A 17,751-nucleotide genomic window follows, 5' to 3' on the forward strand; every position below is an offset into this window, starting at 1 on the left:
CGTCTCATCCTCCCCGGTGAGCTCGCCAAGCACGCCGTGTCCGAGGGCACCAAGGCCGTCACCAAGTACACCACCTCGACTGCCTAAGCGCCTCTCCTCGCCCGTCCGTGAGCATCTGCTCACAGGCAGGCAGCCAACCAACAACCTGCGCTCTTATTAGAGCGCACCCCCCTCCCTTGCAGTGAGGGCAGAATAACACATCGATCAACCGCCTGCTTGACCTGTCTACCTTGCCTGCCATGTCTCCTCTCGCCCACCGCCACCACTGCTCTACTCTGGTCTGCCCACTCACCCACGCCATGAACGACGCGTACCACCTCCCACACTGGCACAGCGTGCTGTGGGCGGCCGGAAAGACGCCTGCGGCGGTGACCATTCCGCTGTCGGTGCCCGAGGGTCGTGCCCTTGTGGCTGCGTACCGTGCGCGGGCGCTGTACGCGCGGGGCGCCGAGCCTCATCTTGACGGCCTTGCCGACCGCATCGATGCTGCCCTGGCGTCGATGGCATCAGAGCTTGGCTCTTCGCCCGCAGCCTTTGTCCGCCTCACAACTCGCTCGCCAAAGGACGCTGTCCTGCGCTCGCCCGCCCTGCAGGCCTGGCTCAACGAGGCCTTTCGCGAGGCTGCTGTTGTCTGCACCGATGCCGATGCCGACGCCGACGCCCGGCAGATCAATGCCGACACCATCGGATGGTACGCGGCCATGGTTGATGCCATGCGAATCGAGTCGGCGGCAACAGCGCTTGATCTACTTGTCGACTCGCATAGAGTGTTCACCGATGTGTCGCGGTGGCTGGCGGCCCGCGATGCCGGTCAGACGGATGGCGCCGGCGCTGGCATGGGTGTGGTAGTCCGAAACTGGCTTCCTATTGCGCCGGTCACCGAGTTTCGCGCTTTTGTCCGCCGCAACGTCCTTGTTGCTGTCTCGCAGTACATCGACGTGGTGTGCTTTCCAGAGTTGGCCGTGCCCGGCGCTGCCGATCTTGTCGGTCGGCGCGCCACGGCCGCAGTCAACGACCTGCTGCCTCTGCTCGAGACTCTGTCCTTCCCGGACGACTCGGTCGTCCTCGATCTGGTCCTCCCTCTCGACGACGACGCTCAGGCCTTTGTCATCGAGTGCAATCCCTACACCGTCAAGACTGGGCCTGCACTCTTTGACTGGAAGCAAGACGCGCCGCTCCTCCTCGCCGACGATCCTGCTGCTGTTGTAGCAGCCGCTGGCGGGCCCGAGGTCCGGCTCATCACCTCACTTGCTCAGCGGCGGATGAAGGGCTTTATCAACCCGCGTGCGGACCATCTCGCCGTCCAGGTGGCCGCATCGCCGCCCTCGCCCTCGCCCCCACCTCAGCTTGCCATTCTCGCCATTGCAGGCCTCATCTCGCTTGCCTGTCTCGCCCTCGTCGCCTGGACCTTGCACTCGATGACCACTGATGCCCGATACTGGGTAGGCGTGTAGCCTTTGCCATCGACCGCCCGCCATCCGCCGCGCCTTTGCCATGTCGAAGAGTTCTGCTATCGCCCGCTGCTTCGATAAACAACTACGCCATCAACACGGTTGACGGTCACCCCTCTCTCCCACTTGGCCTCCGCCTCCCACGCCGTCAGCCTCCCACCGCCCCACCGCTGCCACTCCCCTCCCCCCTCCCCCCCCCCCTCCCCCCTCCACATACACGCATATGTCCCTCGCCACACAACGCCTGGCTGCGGCAAGCGCAACCCTCGACGCAGTGGTCCGTCATGTCGACGGAGCACTGGCCGAGGCCGACGCAGCCTTGCTGGCCTCGACCGCGAGCGAGAACGTTGCTCACTTTGGCCAGGCGGAAGCGGAAGCATCATCGACTGCACGGCCGTGGTTGTCGTCAGCACGAGCATCAGAATCATCCAGATCATCACCAGTCACGTACATCTCTTCGGCCACCCGTCATTTTGAAGCCGAAGATGCAGAGGCCGAACTGGCATCGGTACTGTCTCCGGACGCGCCCTCGGCTTCCTCGCCGCCACCATCCTCGCTCCCGGCAGCCTCGCCGCCCCCGCCTCGAGCGCCACATGACTCGCCAGGCGCACCGTCTCTGTCGCGCTCGCTCCCGCAGGCCGGAGATGTTTTCGATGTGGACATGCCGTCGTCGATGCGCCTGCTGCGCGAGTTTCACGCCGACCGCCTCCCACGCTCACCGTCGTCGCTCGCCGCTGCCTACCGTTCCTCCCACCCGCCACTGCCCTCCAGTCCAGCGCACCTGGCCACAAGTCCGACTGCTAGCCGCCCGGGCCCGACGCCACCGGTTGCTGCGTCCGAGGCCCGTGTGAGTGTGCGCGATGCGCTGGCTTCGGCTCGGTCGCGTCTCAATACTCTGGAGCTGCTCGCCAAGACTGCCGCGAGCCAAGCGCTTGCCGCACCGGCTCCGCCAGTCCCGCACCGCCCGCCTGTCGAAGACTATGCTCCGCGGCGCGACGTCATGCCGCACATCGTCCCGGAGCCGCTGCCGCACTATCGGCTCGGTGGCACCTGCAGGATCAACGTCGCACGGGCGCTCGATGCCGCCACCCGTCCGCTTCCAAGCTCGCGCTATGTAGCCACTCGTCCGTGGCGGCCGCAGTACTCGAGCTCCTTCCGACATCCGGACGATCCGGTGCCGTCGTGGCGGCGCGAGGCGCAGACCATGGTCACCTCACGGCGGCTGCTCTCGTCTTCGATCCCGCTTGCCAGCCGGCCTCTCGGCGTGCCTTCAGACCCGCACCTCGGGTCAGACTCGTACCTCGGTCCGCGTCCGTCCGAGTACCTCTTCCGCCGCACCTTCCGCCGCTCGCCCTCGCCGACCTCGCCCGAGTCGAACAAGGCTGTGCTAGCCCAGGTCGCCGACCTCGCCTCGAGGGTTGAGGCGCTTCACGCCTCGCTCAAACCGCCGCCATCGCCGCCATCACCTGTCTCGTCCCGCCGTGATGGTAGTGCTACCCTTGCGTCGTCGCTGCTCTCTGTATCGCAGCTTCCGTCTTCGTAGCTCTGCAGCGAGCGGCTTAGCTCGCTGCTGCCACGTGCCGTGACACGTGGCAACAATTTTAACATGCCCGACCTCACTGCCCACTCCGCAACTCCGCCTTCCCCGCCTCCCCTCCCTCTGCTCCCTCCTCCCTCATACCGGCATCTCCACCAACTGCTATCCTTGCCACATATCCCCAAGCTGATATCTTTCGTCCGGCGTTGCAGGAACTGAAAGGTGAGAGTTTGCCACACGCCGTTACAAGGTTGTCAAGATTACAAATTTGCTCACCTGCGGCTCACAGAACAACGTTTGCCGCTGACCCGGCACGGAAACACCCACCTGTCCAACCGAGTCACCCATACGCCACCCGCATCGCCCTCGTCTCCACGGAGCACCTCCCTTCCGACGTGTTGCGGTAGACGGGTAGACGTGCGGGTATCTACGTCCCTCACCCTACACAAAAACCACTCCGCACACACACACACACGCGCGCGCATACACAAAGTCTCTTTCTCCTCTCTCTCCCCACACACACCTATCCCGTCAGCTCTGGTCACGTATCGCCACCTCCTCTCGACTCGCCCTCAGCTGGCGCGACAATCGATATGGGACGACGGAGAAAGCGCTCGTCCAACACAGTGGTACCATCTGGTGGGCTACTCACACATGCTGGCAAGAATGGCGAGCGGGCGGCGGGCATGCCTTTAAGGCCAGGGAATGGGCTGAATGGTAATCAAGGCTCGCTTGGCCATGGCCTGTCAGCCGCTGGCTATGCTGCCGCGGCCACGCGCGACCGCTCGAGCTCGGCTGCAAGCTCAAACCACTCAAAGTCATCGACTGGCTCACACGTCATGTCATCTCTCCCAGGCTTTTCCACCGGCTCGGCCTTTGGCCATAGCCGTGGTGGTCCTGGTGGTCTTGGTGGCCCAGGTAGTCCTGGTGGTAGTCCTGCCGCAGGCCGCTACGGGCATGCTCGGGCGTACACCCAGGGCACCACGCCGGTGCCACGGATCCAGATCTGCGACTCGCTGTCGTCGAATCCGTCGAGACTTGCCGAACTAGTATCGGCTGGAGAGCTGGAGGTGGCCAACGGCAACTTGGCCTCGCTCGGCTCGACCGACCTCGGCTCGACCGACCTCGCCCAAGCTTCGAACAGCCCACCAAGCGATTTGCGCGCTGGCGGTGGGTGGGATACCGGCGAGGTCAAGGAGGCGCGCCAGGCACTAGATTGGTTTGAGGCGGCCGAAAAGAGCGTGCCTGTCAAGATCGACACTGCATTTGGGCGGCCAATCCGTGAGTGGCTTCAGTCTCCGTGGACTCGCGCTATGCTCATCGGCCTCACTACGCTCATGATAATCCTTATCGGCCTCTTTGTTGTCCTTCTCATCTCATCGCACACCACCGACGCGTTCTTTCCCGCACTCGGCGCGCTCGCCACACTCGCTCTAGGCGCGTACCTCATTGTTGCGCGACGAGCGTGGTCGCTCGCCATTGTCGTTCTCCTCTGCACCATCGGCGGCCTTGTCACCGTCTACCTCTACGTGCAAACGACTGGCTTCTCTCACAGCCACTTTCTCGCCGCTGCCGTCCTCATTTTCAGCGTTGTCCTTCATCTCGTCTCGCTTTGGGCTGCCACAGCAATTGGCTCGTGTGGTGTAGTCGTGGCGATGGCCGCCACCGCATGGACGCCAACTCAGGGCACCGGCTCGGTGGCTTCCGCCTCACAGCTCACTCTCGCCGTTGTGCTCTGCGCCATCCAGCTCGGCACCAAGGTGTACTACGAGCGCGTGCTGGGCTCGGTCATTGCCAAGGCCAAGACCGCAGCTACCTTTGCTGAGTCGACTGAGGAGGCCATCATTCTCGCCCTCAAGGGCCGGGTCATCGCATGGTCGCCGACCGCGGGCCGCGTGTTTGGACCCAAGATTCGTCTCCTCGCCACCGTCCTCGGCCTCTTTGACCAGGCCTCGCACAACGACATCGAACGACTCTACCACAACGCCAACGAATCGCGCGTGCCGCGCAACGTCAATCCGGCCTTTGCGCGGCCGGTAGGCTTCGGCTCCAACTCGTCGTACATGTTCAACGCCACGCTTGCCACCCCGCGTGCCGCGGCTGCCGCCTCGGGCGAGCAGTTCCTCAACACCACTGCGTCTGTCGAGTCCTTCCTCTACGATATGCTCCACCTCGCCCGCGGCTGCAAAGTCTACGCCCGCGTCGCTAACGGCATTACCCTCCCAGCCACGCTGATGTGTAAGCAGGTAGTCCACGAGGGTCGCAAGGCCTCGCTCTTCATCCTCCGCTTTCGGCCATCCCAGCTTGGCCTCTCCGATGTCGGGATCCAGGCCGGACGAGCCCAGCCTGAGTCGGTGCAGGGCGGCGGCTCGTTCTACCTCGGCGGGCCGACCATGGAAGCGTCGGGCCTCACCGCACGCACCATGTCCGAAGTCTCGGTCTCCAACTCAGGTATCGGCATCACTGGGCTGCCGGCATTGTCGCACGCCGGAAGCTCGGGCCCGATCGACTCGTCGAAGCTGCAGTTGACGCCGTCGCAGACGCCACAGCGGACCGCCGAGCAGGCCAAGTCGCTCTGGATTTCATCTATCTCGCACGAGTTCCGCACTCCCCTCAATGCCATCTTTGGTATGGTTCAGATCCTCCGCGAGTCGTCGTCGTTCACCGCCCAAGAGCTCGAGTACTTCAACATCATCACTCATGCCTCGCACACCCTCCTCGGCCTCGTTAACGATCTCCTCGACTTTTCCAAGATCGAGTCCGGCAAGCTCCAGATCGAGTCGGTAGAGTTTAATCTCCGCCAACTCGCCACAAAGTGCCTACACTACGTCTCGGCCACCGCAGTCTCCAAGGGCGTCGAGCTCCTCACCAACATCTCCAACTATCTGCCCGAGACCGTCATCGGTGATCCCAAGCGCGTGCACCAGGTCATGCTCAACTTCCTCTCCAACGCCATCAAGTTTACCGAAGACGGCCAGATCGTCATCGAAATTCAGGTCCTCGAGTCGTCGCCCGAGACCCTCTCAGTCTGCGTCTCGGTCAAGGACTCGGGCATCGGCATCCAGGCCTCCAAGATGACCCAGCTCTTCCAGGCCTTTTCCCAGCTCGACCGTTCAGTAGCTCGCAACTATGGTGGGACCGGTCTTGGCCTCGCCATCTGCAGGCAGCTCGTCAATCTCATGGGCGGCTCCATCGGCGCAGACTCGAAAGAGCGCAAGGGTTCCAACTTTTGGTTCACTCTTGCCCTCAAGCTTCCGCCGTCGACTCACTACCCGCTCCGCAAGGTATTCTCCGTTGCAAAGTCGGCAAACCAGCACGTCCTACTCTGCTACGCCAACAAGGCAGTCACCACCTCGATCTCGGACGCGCTCCGCTCGTGGGGCTTTACCGTCACCTCGGTCACCACACTCCGCACCGCCATCTCGCTGGTCGCCTCGGAGCCGAAGCGCTTTTGCTTCTTCATTCTCGACGCAAACGCGCTCTCGCTCAAGCGCGTGGCGACAAAGTACAACAGCCTACCATCGCCGCCGCCGCTGCTGGTCATCACGGCCCAGGGCCAGTTCACCACGCACCAGATCAACGCTATCACCAAGGTCCCCGTCATGTACAAGCCGCTTGAAGAGGTCACCCTCTTCCGCACCCTTGTCAACCAGCTCCGTCTCCGCCCGACTGGAACCTTTACCGGCACCGCGTCGGATGCAAACGAGATGGCTATTGTTGGCGCCTCGCCGTCGATCGGTCTAGGCTCGCACCTTCACCAGGACGGCTCCGAGGCTTGGTACGAGTCAGTCCTCAACTCTTCTGGCACCTCGGGCAACGTCCGCGGCACTTCGTCGCGCCCGCCCCTTCCAAAGGCCACCAACTACTCGTCATCACAGCGGGGCGGCTCGAGTTCGGCTCTCTCGGTCGCAGGCAAGTCATCGTCCGCCGAAATGCGCCTTGCTCTCGCGCTCGTGGATGACAACGCCGTCAACAACATGATTATGGCACGGTTCCTCGTCTCAGTCGGCGTACCAAAGCCGTGCATCCAGTCGTTTACCTCGGGTGAGGCCTTCCTTGCTGCTGCCCGCGAGACCCTCTTCTCCATTGTCTTTTGCGACATGCAGATGCCCGACGGCCTGTCGGGCTTTGAGACCCTGACTCAGCTCCGCACTCTCGAGTGCGATCTGAGTCTGGAGCCGGCCGCCGTCGTCGCGCTCACCGGCATGGACCCTGACGAGATTCGGGACTCCCTCGAGCCGCTAGTCGTCCTTGACATCATTGTCAAGCCCATCAACATCGATCGCGTCCGCGACGTTTACCACCGCTGCGAGGCTGCGGTCTCGTTTCGCCCTACTCTCACCGCCTCGACATCGACCCTGCACTCGGACGCAAGGTCATCGCGCTACACCGACTCTCGCCAAGGCGTGAGCAATTCGCGCGGCCCGCGCGAGGCTGGCCTCTCCACCGCAACCTCCTCCCGCGCCATCGCTGCCCATGCCGCCACAGCTTCCAGCAGCGACAGCAGCGACAGCAGCGACAGCAGCGACGACTCGGGATCGACCCTTCATTCAGCCAGGACCGCGGTCAAGGCGGCAGCTCACCTCTCCGGAAGCTCGTCTTTGTCCAACGACTCTTTGTCGCCTTCATCATCGGTGTCACCTCCGCCGCCGTCGGCCAGCAACACCTCATCAAGTTTCGCAGTCAACAAGCGCTCGCCTAAGCGGCACGGCAGCGCTTCGACCGGGACCGGAACCAAGAGTGATGTTTCCGGCGCTGGCCTCTCGTCTGCCGAAGCCAGCCATGGCGACAATGGTGGCGACTCTGGCTCGCCAAAGACGGCCAACAGCGCCGCGCGCGGCACGGCCAAGGGCAAGGCCAAGAGCAAGGCCAAGCGCAAGGTGAGAAAGGCGAAGGAAGTCAGGAAAGGCCAGAAGCGCCACAAGCGCCGCACAAGCAAGATGAAGCGTGTTCGGGTGCGGAAGCAAAGCGTCTGCTCCCGCTCTTCCCGCTCAGGCTCTGTATCGTGCTCCAAAGCTACTACCTCGGGTGTCAAGGCCGTAGCAAAGCGCAAGAGCCGGCTGGCCGGATGCCGCCACCATCGCACATCGTCAGCCTCGCCTCCGCGATCGACGTCGGACTCGTCAGTTACCGTCGAGTCGCCGCAGGTTATGTTTGCCACTGGCGCGCAACGCGCCTCTGCCAACAAGTCAGCAGAAGGCAAGCAGCAAGTTGCTCTCGACTCGTCACCTGCAACCTCGCTCGCAGGGTCGTCACAGGCATCGTCGTTGGCGTCGCCTTCTGGTGACTTTAAGAGGCGGTCCGGGCGGTCGTTCACCGTCTCGAACCCGAATGCCATCACGGCAGCGCTCAAGATCATGAGCTCAAACGGGAACTCGCTCGCCGAACTCTCCGAACCGGGCTCGTCCAACAGCTCGCAGCACAGGGAGCGGATCAAGTCCAAGTACGATCGGAAGCGCAAGGGCACGACGCCGTCCCTCTCGATCCTCCCGCGTGGGCAAGGCTCGTCCCAGCTCATCACGCCACGCAACTCGCAACAGAGCAACACCATCCTGGTCGTTGACGACAACGGACTCAACAGACTTGTCCTCTCCAAGCTCGTCCGAATGGCCGGCTTTGAGGTTGAACTGGCCAAGGACGGTCAGGAGGCCGTCGACAAATGGCAGGCCCACGGCTACGTCGCCATTCTCATGGACTGTGTCATGCCAGTCCTGGATGGCTACGAGGCAACCCAGCAGATCCGGCAGCGCGAGGCTGTTCGGCCGTTCCAAACCCACGTGCCCATCATCGCTGTCACGGCCAACGCCCTCAAGGGTGATCGCGCCGTCTGCCTCGAGGCCGGCATGGACGAATATGTGACCAAGCCGGTCATCAAAGACGAGCTCATGTCCAAACTGGCCTCGTTCGGCGTTGTCCCTGCCAGTCGTGAGACTGCGCCAAAGGCGCCAGGCAGCTCTCCGCCCACGCTCCCCAACGCCTCGCCCTCGGATGACTCGGTTGACGCCGAAGGCTCGTCGTCCGGTCGCCCGGCGTGGCCACCCAAAAACGCGTACTGGCTCGTCCCGTCCAACCACGCCCGGCGCCAGTCGGTTTCGGTCGAGATCCTGCCACACTCGCTCTCAGGCTCGTCTGATGGCGACGAGCGCTCGGTTCAGACCCAGAAGCTTGCTGCCCAGCGCTCCGTCCTTGTCCGCGCCGTAGGCAACGATGCCGCAGCCGCCAGCAGCGGCCGGCGCTCCACCATTTCCGCCGCCACGGAAGAAGAGGTCTTCCTCCAACGCCACCACGACGCGTACGAAGAGGTCCAGGGCCGGTCGCGGCTCCAGCACCACACTCTCATGATGCTCCACGAAGGCAGCTAACCGCAGTCCTCCCTGCCACTTGGCTCACTTTATTCCAGATGATCATAGTTGGCAAGCGCGGCCTGGGAAGGCGAGCGGGTGATTCGCGCCGATGCAGCGTCGTGTGGTGCGAGGGCAAAGGCCGGATCCATAGAGTTGCGGAAAGAGTGTGAGATGGTCTGCCGCCGCTCGTGCCAGACCAGCGCAACGAGGAAGATACGAGCTGAGAAAAAGATCGAAACCCACATGAGCTGGCCCGGATCGGACACGCCGTTGAGGACAATGTGGAGGCAGAGGAGGGCGGCAACAACGACAGAAAAGACAAGCTCCGACTTGAACGTCCCGGTGGCGCCCATGTAGTCGCTAAACTTGGTAACAAGCGCGTTGCGGGCCTTGGAGGTCGGCGCCGGCGTCACCGACTTTGCAGACCCGTTGGTGACCCGCGCAGACGAGCCACTCATTGTGATCGAGGCACCCGAGCCGTCGACAAGACCGTACTTTTCGGTCCGCACAAACTCGCCGCCCTTCTTGACCGAGCCCTCAAGCACGGCGAGCGTGTCGTTGTACGCCATGCCGTAGCCAAGGAGAACCAGAAGCGGGAAGGTAGCAATCTCCATCCACGGGATGATCTTCTTGGACAGGATGCAGGTAAAGTACATGGCGGTCGGGCCGAGGCCGACAAAGATGAGAATCGGGGTCAGGTTGCCGACCAAAGTCGAAACTCGATCCGAGTACCAGAAGAGGACGCACGAGGTGAGCGTGGCCAGCGTCATGATAAGATTGATAAAGTAGCCGGCGAGGTGAATGGTACACTGGTACTTGCGCCAAAGCGAGAGGTTGCCCTGCCGCCACACATTGCCCAGGTGCTTGAGCACACACTGGAACGAGCCCTTGGCCCACCGGTACTGCTGCTTCTTAAACGCCGAGACCGTCGGCGGAATCTCGTTGGGTGCGAGCACGTCATTGACGTACACCATCTGCCACCCGCGGAACTGCGCCCGGAACGAGAGGTCGAGATCCTCGGCAAGTGTGTCCTGCGACCACCCGCCTGCGTCCTCGATCGCCTCGCGCCGCCACACACCGCCAGTCCCGTTAAAGTGCATGTAGTAGCCGAGATGCGTCCGCACCCGCTGCTCAATCATAAAGTGGCCGTCGAGCGCCACAGCCTGGATGTATGTCATGAGGTTGTAGTACCGGTTGGTAAAGTCCCACCGGGCCTGCACGCATGCCACGCCCTTGCTGCACAGCTTGTCCTTGTAGTACGGCGACTCCTGGTGCTTGTCGTTGTAAAAGTACGGCAGCGTGTACGCCAGGAAGTCCGGCTCGGGCATAAAATCAGCATCAAAGATGGCGATAAAGTCCGCGTCTGGCTCTAGCCGCATGCCCTCACGCAGCGCCCCGGCCTTGTAGCCGACCCGGTTCTCCCGCCGCACGTGTTCCACACGGAACTTGGTCGGCGCAACCAGGGCCAGAAACTGCTTCACAAGCTCAGGCGTGTTGTCCGTCGAGTCATCCAACAACTGGATGACCAGTGCATGCGTCGGGTACTCGAGCTCCAAGCACTTGCTCAGCAACCGCTCGCAAATCGCGCCCTCGTTGAAGACCGGGAGCTGAATGAGCACCTTGGGGTACTGGATCTCCTCGTCCTGTCAAAACACCATCACCACACAAGCCACCATTCTCGCGTGAGCTTTTCTCCAAGCCCAGCGCCTACCATCCCCATCCGACCACAAAAAGACTGCATGCGCCTTCCTCGCACCGACATGCCACCACCGCCCACCGCTTAAGGGCTCCGTCACACCCGCCACCTTCTCGCACCGCTCCCGGACGCTCTACTTGAATTCTCGATGTCCAACTTGGCAAGCACATAATCATGTACTTGGTCACTCGCACATCTTGTTACCATGGTCATAGCACGTGTCAACAACTCGTACGGGCATCGGGACGGTGGCGGGCAGGCGGGCAGAGCCAAAGTCGAACGAATTTGTAACACCACAAATCCACACCCAGCGGTTGCACGTGGGCATACAGGGGGTGCATGCAAGGGAAAGGCGGGGATTAAAAAGGTGAAAAGGAGATGAAGATGTAGCTTGTAGCTTGTACATGATACGTACCGAAAACTGGAGGTATGGCTCAAGGCGCTCAGGCGGGGCAGGCGGGTAGCTCTGGTCGGAATAGCATCGCTCTTCGCTCCCCGCCTTGAGGAACCAGAAGGAGATGGACATGAACCAATACTGGGCACCATAGAGAAAGAGGAAGACGGTCTGGATGACAAAGACAATGTCAAACGTCCATGCCAGCACCAACCAAATTGTTGATGGGCCCACGCTCTCGCCCATACCGACGCCCGATGGAGTTCCCGCGCTCGTCATCGTTTCACCCCCGCTTGCGAGAGTGCGGTGGCAAGAGGTGAGTCAGGGGGGGGGGGGGGGACACTCTTGGTTGTCGGCCGAGCAGTCGCTCCGTAGGCTCGACGGCTTTTTTTCAGGTTTCCTCGCATTTACTGCGCTGGCCATTATGGCTCACAAGTACAACACCGCGAGAGCACATGACCTTCAATGGCAAAGATAAGGGGACTAGGTGCGAGGCGGTCCGCGCAGATCGGCGCTGTTCTCCACGGCAACCTCCTCGACAGCGCGCTTGGCAAGGGTGGCGACTGAGGGAAAAGCGGCCCAGAGCTCGGTGAGGTCGTGGGCGAGCGAGTGAAGATCCATGGTGGCCCGAATGTACTGCCGATGCTTGTCGTCGACGCAGAGCCGGATGGTAATGTAGAAGAGGATCCAGGCAATGCGGTAGTGGTGTTGCGCGCCGGTGGTGGCAAAGCGGAAGAGCGAGTCGATGAGATGGGTTGGAATGAGGTGGACGGCTTCAGGCGCTCGCGCCATCGAGTTGAAGCACCACAGTGAGGCCAGGATCTTGGAGATCTCCTTCTCCAGCTCACTCAAAAAGTTGTCCATTCCGAGGTCGAGCCGGGCCTGGAGAAGCCGCGCAAACTTGCCGTCGCCGCATGTCATGAGCGCCACTGCGTTGGGCGGATGGACGCAGAGATTGCCTAGCCCACGCAGACCGTTGCGATACAGGTCGCCCTTCATGTACTCGGAACTTTGCCAACGCTCGAGGATCTCCACAATGTCGGCGACCGCACCCAGCTCGCCGAAGCGGACCTTGTTCTGGACAGTCAGCGCCATAAAGGCCGTCGCGTTGACAACCTCGTTGGCAAGCGTCACGTTGCCAACCACCTTTTCAGCGCGGAGCAGTCGCACGAGCTCGTCGACCATGCCGATGTCGCGGAGGTGGTCGCGGTTGTCATCGTTATACGCGACCCGAACCAGCAGCCGCAGCGCACCGAGGAGCAGCCTGCACGACGCGTTGCTGTCCTGGAGAATGGCTAGCACGGCGTGCCCGCCGCCCTGCATCCGTACCGCCACCTTGCCTTCGTCCGAGTCGGTGATGCGGTGGAGCATGTCGATGGAGACCTCAAGCACGCTCGAACTGCCACAGAGCGCGTGGACGTTGGCCATGACCCGAAGCACTGACGCCGCCAGGCTGTAGAGCGACGATCGCGGCGCCGAGCCGAGCGCGGCTTCGTCAAACTCGTCCGAGAGTGTGGCAATGAGCTGCCCGACTTCCTCGCAGATTCCTGCGTTGGCGTCGAGCCGCGCGCTGAGCTCCTTCAGCCGCCGCGTCCGCTTGTTGTGCTCTGTCCGCCAGAGCTGGTCCTGGTCAAAGGCCTCGACCCGAGCGCGGACGCCGACGTTCGAGTACGTCTCCCGCGACGTTGCAGACTTGATGCTGACCGACTCACCCTGCCACGGCGCGAGGCGGCCCCAAGCTTGCGACGACTCTTGCGCGTGTACAATGTGCTTCAGCAAGACGGCCGCAAACACTGCCGCGCTTGGCCGCTCGCTCGGATTCTTGGCCTCAAAAGTGGCGTTGAGCAGCTCGATGACATCTGGCGGTGTCCGCGCGTCCATCAGCCCGGGCGGCGCGTAGTAGTTGTCTTTGCCGCGCTTGCCATCGTACGGCAGCGAGAGCGCGCCGAACGACATGTAGAAGCACGCCCAAACGACCACTCCCAGCGACCACAGGTCAGCATGCTGTGAGATGAGCGGGCCGGAACCGTCGAGCACCTCGGGCGCTGCATAAAGCGGGTGCAGCTTGGCGCGAATGACCTCGGGCTGCCGAGTGATGACCATTAAAAGCTGGGTCACTCCATAGTGCGAGATCCGGACCGTCCCAATTTCGTCAAACAGCACGTTGGCCGGATGCAAGTTGCCGTGCACAATGCCGAGCTCGTGGAGCCGCTCCATGCCGCGGGCAATCTCAAATGCGTAGTACAGCGGAATCATGCGCGAACCCATCATCTGGTCCGATCGCAGCGCGTCAAAGAGCGACGTCGGTTCCATGACTTCGGAGACCATGAGCAGCTGCGGCGGCGACGCCGACATCGCCACACCTACCGTTGGCACTGTGTTGGGGTGCGAGACGCCGCACATCATGCGCAGCACGTCCAGCAGCGCCTCTGTTTGGCCCTGCGTGACGCCGCCAAGAGGAAAAGCCTTGACCATGACGTCTGAAAACAAAAAATGGCCGCGGTACGTCGGCGTCATCGGCCGCGCGCCTGTCGAGTCAACAGGCCCGTCCTCATCCTCGAGCACCACAAGCTGCGGGTCGATCATGTACACCACCTCGGTCGGGATCTTGAACACCCGTCGCATCAGCCGCGGTGTAGACTCGGTGCCAGAGACCCGGCACATGAACGACATTCGCGCCTCGTGCGCTCCAGACAGCATCGTCTGCACTGTCTTGTACGCCTCATTCGCAGCCCCAGCATCAAGCCCGCTTTCCTCGCCCGACGCCCGACCGGCTGTCGACGACTGCCCGCCCCACCCTTGTGACGCGGTCCCAGTCGACTCGAGTGACCGTGGCACTATCACTGTGGCGTCGACATCGACATCGCTGCTAGTCGAGCTTCTCGTGCCGCTCTCTTCGGTTGACGAGAACGAAGCCGACGACGACTCGTCCACACTCTCCTCGCTCCCACCGTACGAATACTCGGTTGCCTCCAACGAGAGCATGGCATCCGACGACGACTCCAGCTCCACCGCCACCATCACCTCGCCTGACATGTCAGCTCGACCGCCAGAGATAGAAGTCGACGTAGACTCGATCTCAATCGCAAGGTGCGGGCTCTCAAGCCCCAGCGACTCTACCGAAGTGTCCGGCGAGACATGCGGCGAGCTAGCCGGCGAGCGCTTCGACTTGCGCCCAGCCCTCATCCGGCTACGCGACTTGAGCCGCGGCAGCGCTAGCGAGTTGCACTTGTCGCGCTCGGCCTCTTTGGCAGCCGTGATGAGCTGCTTGATCGTCTCCACCCACTCAGCGCGGACCTCCTCGGTCGGCGCCACCAGCAGACACTCGCGCGACTGCATCGTGCCGTCGGCGGCATCATCATGCTGGGTAAATGAAAACTTGTATGCAGACTGCACCAGGTCGTGGTCGATGCCGTCCTCGGCGTCAACAGCACCGCTCGAGCTCGCCGAGTACTCAAATGACGCCGAGCAAGTCGACGAGAGGCTGCTGCTCACCCTTCCAGCCGTATCAGCTGCAACAACCGGCACGACGCTCGAGTCTGCCATCGCTGGCGCCGAGCGCGAGAGGCTGCCCGTCAAAAGATCGGTCTGAGGCGCCGGCGGGGAGCGTGGGCGGTTAACTTTCCGCTTGGCGGATGACCCACCCTGCTTGCCTTGCTTGCCTTGCTTGCCTCGCCGCGAGCCGCGAGTGACCTTGCCAAACCTGTTGCGCTTGGCACCGGCCCGGCGCTTGGCTTGCTTCCCGCGCATCTGCGGTGGCCGCGCGCCAGCCGCGATATCAGTCTGCCGACGCCTCCGGCGCCCGCCAGCCCTGTAGGACGAGCGCGAGACCGTGAGAGCAGCGAGGTGCAATGACAGGCGGTGGGCGTTGCCGAGGCCCCGGACAACTACGTCCTCGGACCGCATGGCCTCGAGCTTGGACACCGACGGCGCTGTGGTCCACAGCAAGCCTTGGCGCGCCCCTCACTCTCGTACAGCGTGACAGTAGTGGTGGCGGTGATTCTCTCAACCGCACGTGGCCGCTTGAGCTTCAGCGCTGAGGCCTTGTCGAGCCAGACCTTGACGTAAAAGCCCTCGATGGCGACAAAGCGGCGGCGCCACTTGCCCTTGGCGGCGCACCAGTTGACGTCGGTGCACTTGGAGGGCTTGGCAAACGGGCGCTTGAAGAGAAAGCCGCCAATGATCATGCCGTTGGCCTCGAGCAAAAGCTTGCGCATGCCCTCAGAGTGCGCATGGCAGAGCGGCGTCTTGCCATTCAGATCCATGTCGCAAAGCGGGATGCCCAGCCGAACAAGCTTGGCGGCCAAGTCGAGGTCATCGGCCATGGCGGCGAGATGGAGCGGCGAGCGGTGGGTGACTACGCCGCGAGTGGCGAGGTAGTGTGGCATGTACGTCTTCTGCTTCCAATGGGCGTGGGCAAGCGCGCACTCGCCGCCAAAGGCCGAGCGCAGCGCCGCCACGTCGCGGGCGTCGATGGCAGTCTGCAGTTGGACCAGCCGGCGGCCGAGCATGAACGCGTTGACCATGTCCAAAAAGGTCGGGCGGAGGCCAGGCGAGGCTACAAATGCCTGCTCCAGCACTCGAATGACCGGCGCCGGCCACGGAATGATGATGTCGTCGTCAAAACCGGCGACTGAGACTTGGACGGCCTTGCGGACCGAAGGCTTGCCTGCCCGCTTCCGACTCGTGCTCGAGCCCGATCCAGTCGAACTCAGCGGGGTCTGGACCGAGCGGGTGTGCGAGATGCGGGCGTAGTTGCGTGACGGCCGCGCCCAAGGCCGCGACTCGGTCCCACCGGCAGCCACGTGCCAGGTCTGCGATGAGTCGGACGCGAGCGAGTCCATCGAGCCGACTGAGCCGTTCGCGTCGCCAAGGGTGAGAGAGGACGACAAAGGTACAAAAGGTTTGAGCGGTGCGAACTCAATCGACGGGCCCGAAGAGAGGCCCGAGGCCTTGGAGAGCTCCAACGGGCCGGGGATCCAGTTGTAAAAGTTGCCCGGCGCCGCGTAGACGTCGGCCCGCAACGAATCAGGTCTGATCGAGGTGAACGCCTCCCACGCCAGAGTGGCAAACGACCACACGTCCGCCGGTTTGTCGTTCTGCTGGGCGCGCAGGACCTCAGGTGCCATGTACGCCCGCGTCCCACAGAAAACCGTGCTCGTGTCCGAGATGTCGGTCGTCGACAAACCAAAGTCGGCGACCTTGGCCGTAAAGTTGGCGTCCAGCAGCACGTTTTCCGGCTTGAGATCACGATGCACCATGCCGCGCTCGTGCAGGTACGCCATGCCCTTGCAGATGTCCAGCAGGTAGTTGAGCTGCTCGTCGCGTGAAACAAAGCCGTGTCTGTGGATAACATCCGAGAGGTCGCCATTGGGACAGAACTCGGTCACCATCGCCAGCGCGTTGACGTTGAGCGAGGCACCAAAGAACCGGATGCAGTTGGGGTGCGAGATCTTGGAAATGGCCGTCACCTCGGCCACAAACCGCTGCACAACTTCGGCGGCATCGACTGCAGCGTGCAGATTGAGCATCTTGACAGCCACCGTCTGCCGCATGTACCGCGCACGGTAGACAGACCCAAACGCTCCGCGACCGAGCAGCTCGGACGTTTCTGCGCTCAGATCAATGTCATACTCCATGACAACTTCGGAGCTCGCTACGCCTTGGTCGACGCCAACATCAGATCGCGACGACGCAGCAGATGCAACAAACGACGACGACGACGACGATGACAAACATGACGTAGCCGATGGCGGCGGCGATGTTGAGGAAGGCGAGAAAGACGCCGAGGATGAAACGAGGAAGGCTGCTGCTCCTTCTGCTTCTGCTTCTGCTTCTGCTTCTGCTTCTGCTGTCTGTCCTCCTCGTCGCCTCTGGTCTTGGATTGAGACGCCTTGCGGGACGCCGACGTGCCGGTCTTCATGGAGGATGCCTTGCTGGTCTTGCGAGACGACGACCTGCTGTTGGTTGCCACCGACGACGACGACGACTTTGGTCGCCGAATACGTAGCGAGAGGAACGGCTGCTGTGCCGACTCAAACTCGACCGCAATTTCGTCACCAAGATCCTCCATCTCATGTTCCTTTCCCCAACTCATGCTGCTAAGGAGGGGAGGGGGTGGGGAGTGGGGGAGGGGGAGGGGAGTGGGTAAGTGTGTTTGTGGGGGAGGGAGGGGTAACGGAGTGGAGAGTGATGACCACGAGCGGGATCGTGCGACTCTCCTCTTTGCGAGTCTGTTGATCAAGAGAACGAACATGTTTGCGGAAGCAGCGGCTTTTTACTACCGGGTCAGCAATGCAATTTCGGCATGATCTCGACCATATCAAATT

General features: G+C 62.4%; 5 protein-coding genes across 5 annotated transcripts; 2 read left to right on the forward strand and 3 right to left on the reverse strand.

Annotated features, from left to right (window-relative positions):
* Window positions 1-299: 299 nt before the first annotated feature.
* Window positions 300-2,994, forward strand: AMSG_12030 (uncharacterized protein; the record flags this gene model as incomplete). Its single annotated transcript, XM_013901107.1, has 2 exons — window positions 300-1,307; window positions 2,293-2,994. 2 exons carry the CDS (start codon window positions 300-302, stop codon window positions 2,992-2,994), a joined length of 1,710 nt encoding a protein of 569 aa, XP_013756561.1.
* Window positions 2,995-3,314: 320 nt separating this feature from the next.
* AMSG_07042 (uncharacterized protein) lies at window positions 3,315-9,712 on the forward strand. The gene is made up of 2 exons (XM_013901065.1): window positions 3,315-3,906; window positions 3,934-9,712. The coding sequence occupies exons 1-2, from the start codon at window positions 3,582-3,584 to the stop codon at window positions 9,348-9,350; spliced, it is 5,742 nt and encodes a 1,913-aa protein (XP_013756519.1). The 5' UTR covers window positions 3,315-3,581; the 3' UTR covers window positions 9,351-9,712.
* On the reverse strand, window positions 9,367-11,727 carry AMSG_07043 (glycosyltransferase). The gene is made up of 2 exons (XM_013901066.1): window positions 11,444-11,727; window positions 9,367-10,975 (listed from the first exon to the last, which is right to left on the reverse strand). The coding sequence occupies exons 1-2, from the start codon at window positions 11,699-11,701 to the stop codon at window positions 9,380-9,382; spliced, it is 1,854 nt and encodes a 617-aa protein (XP_013756520.1). The 5' UTR covers window positions 11,702-11,727; the 3' UTR covers window positions 9,367-9,379.
* An 84-nt stretch (window positions 11,728-11,811) lies between these two features.
* Window positions 11,812-17,061, reverse strand: AMSG_07044 (HT1 protein kinase; the record flags this gene model as incomplete). The annotated part of the gene is made up of 2 exons (XM_013901067.1): window positions 11,812-15,354; window positions 15,390-17,061. The coding sequence occupies 2 exons, from the start codon at window positions 17,059-17,061 to the stop codon at window positions 11,906-11,908; spliced, it is 5,121 nt and encodes a 1,706-aa protein (XP_013756521.1). The 3' UTR covers window positions 11,812-11,905.
* Window positions 17,062-17,101: 40 nt separating this feature from the next.
* AMSG_07045 (uncharacterized protein) lies at window positions 17,102-17,505 on the reverse strand (the record flags this gene model as incomplete). The annotated part of the gene is made up of 2 exons (XM_013901068.1): window positions 17,314-17,505; window positions 17,102-17,228 (listed from the first exon to the last, which is right to left on the reverse strand). Exons 1-2 carry the CDS (start codon window positions 17,493-17,495, stop codon window positions 17,102-17,104), a joined length of 309 nt encoding a protein of 102 aa, XP_013756522.1. The 5' UTR covers window positions 17,496-17,505.
* Window positions 17,506-17,751: the final 246 nt, after the last annotated feature.

Source organism: Thecamonas trahens (assembly GCF_000142905.1).
Source record: "Thecamonas trahens ATCC 50062 unplaced genomic scaffold supercont1.32, whole genome shotgun sequence".
NCBI classification, from domain to species: Eukaryota; order Apusomonadida; family Apusomonadidae; genus Thecamonas; species Thecamonas trahens.